Source organism: Heterocephalus glaber, unplaced genomic scaffold (assembly GCF_053883595.1).
Source record: "Heterocephalus glaber isolate CG9 unplaced genomic scaffold, H.glaber_assembly_v1.0 deba00001673, whole genome shotgun sequence".
Classification (NCBI taxonomy): Eukaryota; Metazoa; Chordata; class Mammalia; order Rodentia; family Bathyergidae; genus Heterocephalus; species Heterocephalus glaber.
The window spans coordinates 5,689,323-5,691,212 of record NW_028258410.1 but is presented as its reverse complement, the minus strand read 5'-3'; the positions used below and the strand labels follow the sequence as shown (position 1 = coordinate 5,691,212).

The window sequence follows — 1,890 nt, the reverse complement described above, 5'->3', positions numbered from 1 at the left end:
ACCAAAAAATAAGAAAAAAAAAAGAATAGAAATTAAAATAAATGCTGGTGAGGAGGATACAGGGCAAATGGAACCCTTATATATTTTTTTTAGTGGTAATGTAAATTTGTACACCCACAATGAAATCAATATGGAGATTCCTTTAAAATCACCAAAATAAAACTACAAATACAGGTACCATAAATCACTCCATTATGTATTTCTCAAAGTAGTTGAAGTCAGCATAAAGTACAGATACTTGCTTACCAATGTTTATTGTGGCACTACTCATAGAAGCTGTCTGTGAGACTAATGATGAGAGAATTTTCTAGTTCAAAATTTTTTCCAGTCATCAAGGAGGCTGACCTTGAGAATTGGGAAACTGTTTTGGAAGTCATGGACACTCTTTTGGAAAAGTAAGTATGACATGCCAGTGTTTATTGATGTATAGATGTTGTTGTTTAGGAGACAGACAGTGATCTTCTGGCTTGTAGAGATTTCACCCCACCACGGGATTGCAGGATCTTGTTCCATGCCGTCTTCACATCCTTGTTTCTCAGGGTGTAGATGAGTGGATTGAGCATGGGCATAATAACACAGTAGAAGGACACGAATTTGGCCTGTGAACTTTTGGATGAAGTCTGGAGATACAAGTAGATACCTGGCCCAAAGTACATGGTGACCACCAGCAAGTGGGAACTGCAGGTGCTGAGTGCCTTTTGCCTTCCTGCAGTTGAAGGTAGCTTCAGTACAGCACTAGCGATGAAGATGTAGGAGATGATCACCACCAGGGGACTCATCATTCCTACTGGGATGGATGCCAATATGATGGCCAGCTTATTAGCAGAGGTGTCCGCACAGGCCAGCTTGATGAGCACAGGTATCTCACAGAAGAAATGGTGCAGGTTGTGGTTTCCACAGAGAGGGAGATGGAGTGTGAGTGTGGCTTGGAGCAGAGCATAGGCCAAACCACTGGACCAGGAGGCAGCTGTCATCTACACACAAACCCAGGGATGCATGATGAGAGTGTACCGGAGGGGCCAGCAGATGGCCACATAGCGATCAATGGCCATCATGGCCAGTAGGGCACTTTCAGTTGAAGTTGTCCAGCACAAGAGAAAGACCTGTGTGTTACAGCCCCAGGCAACAATTGTCTTGTGTGCTCCCAAGTTGTTGGCCAGCAGCTGGGGCACAATGGTGCAGGTAAGACTGAGGTCAATCAGAGAGAGGTTGTCCAGGAAGAAGTACATGGGCATCTGTAGTCTGGTGTCCACTAGTGAGAGGAGGATGATGGAGGTGTTCCCCAACAGGGTGAGGATATAGGCAACTAGGACCACTGGAAAGAGGGGCCTCTCCAGCCATGGAAACTCTGAGAAGCCCAGCAGGACAAAAGTGTTAGGAAAACTTGCATTTTCTCTTTCCATGTCATCTGTCTTTAATATATGGCTGGAAAAAAAGCAACAAATTTGCAGGATAAATAGGACTTTTGTTTTTCTTTTATTCCCCTCTGTTTTTTAATGAGTATTTATGATACAAAATATTCATGCAGCTACGTACCTTATATACATTTTCCCTGAAAGGGTGCATAAAATATAATTTAGGCAATCCACTCTCATTTTCTTTTTTCCAAAATTATGTAATGATAAGATACACAAAAGACCAAATTTAGTAACTCCCAAATTTTTGCATATATTTCAGTGGAATTTAGTACATATGCAATGTTATACAACATCACTACCACTCATTTCCATAACAGTTTCATCTTGCAAACTTGATATGAACCTATTACATATCTTCTTGTCCTCCTCCCACCATAGAAAACTCCATTCTACTGTATGTCTATGTTCAATGTCATTTAACTAAATTAGAATCTAGCAGCAGTCATAATTCTGTGATGAGTATTTCTCTGAC

General features: G+C 41.4%; 2 protein-coding genes across 2 annotated transcripts; both read right to left on the bottom strand.

The window, feature by feature from the left end:
- Positions 1-440: 440 nt before the first annotated feature.
- Positions 441-974, bottom strand: LOC101726096 (olfactory receptor 2G3). The gene has a single exon (XM_013070800.3). It carries the CDS (start codon positions 972-974, stop codon positions 441-443), a length of 534 nt encoding a protein of 177 aa, XP_012926254.3.
- Positions 975-1,403, bottom strand: LOC147822128 (olfactory receptor 2H2-like). Its single transcript, XM_087197568.1, has one exon. The coding sequence runs from the start codon at positions 1,401-1,403 to the stop codon at positions 975-977; it is 429 nt and encodes a 142-aa protein (XP_087053694.1).
- Positions 1,404-1,890: the final 487 nt, after the last annotated feature.

Excerpts from the sequence above, each read along its gene's own strand:
- LOC101726096 (XM_013070800.3), bottom strand. The coding sequence starts at position 974 with ATGACAGCTGCCTCCTGGTCCAGTGGTTTGGCCTATGCTCTGCTCCAA.
- LOC147822128 (XM_087197568.1), bottom strand. The coding sequence starts at position 1,403 with ATGGAAAGAGAAAATGCAAGTTTTCCTAACACTTTTGTCCTGCTGGGC.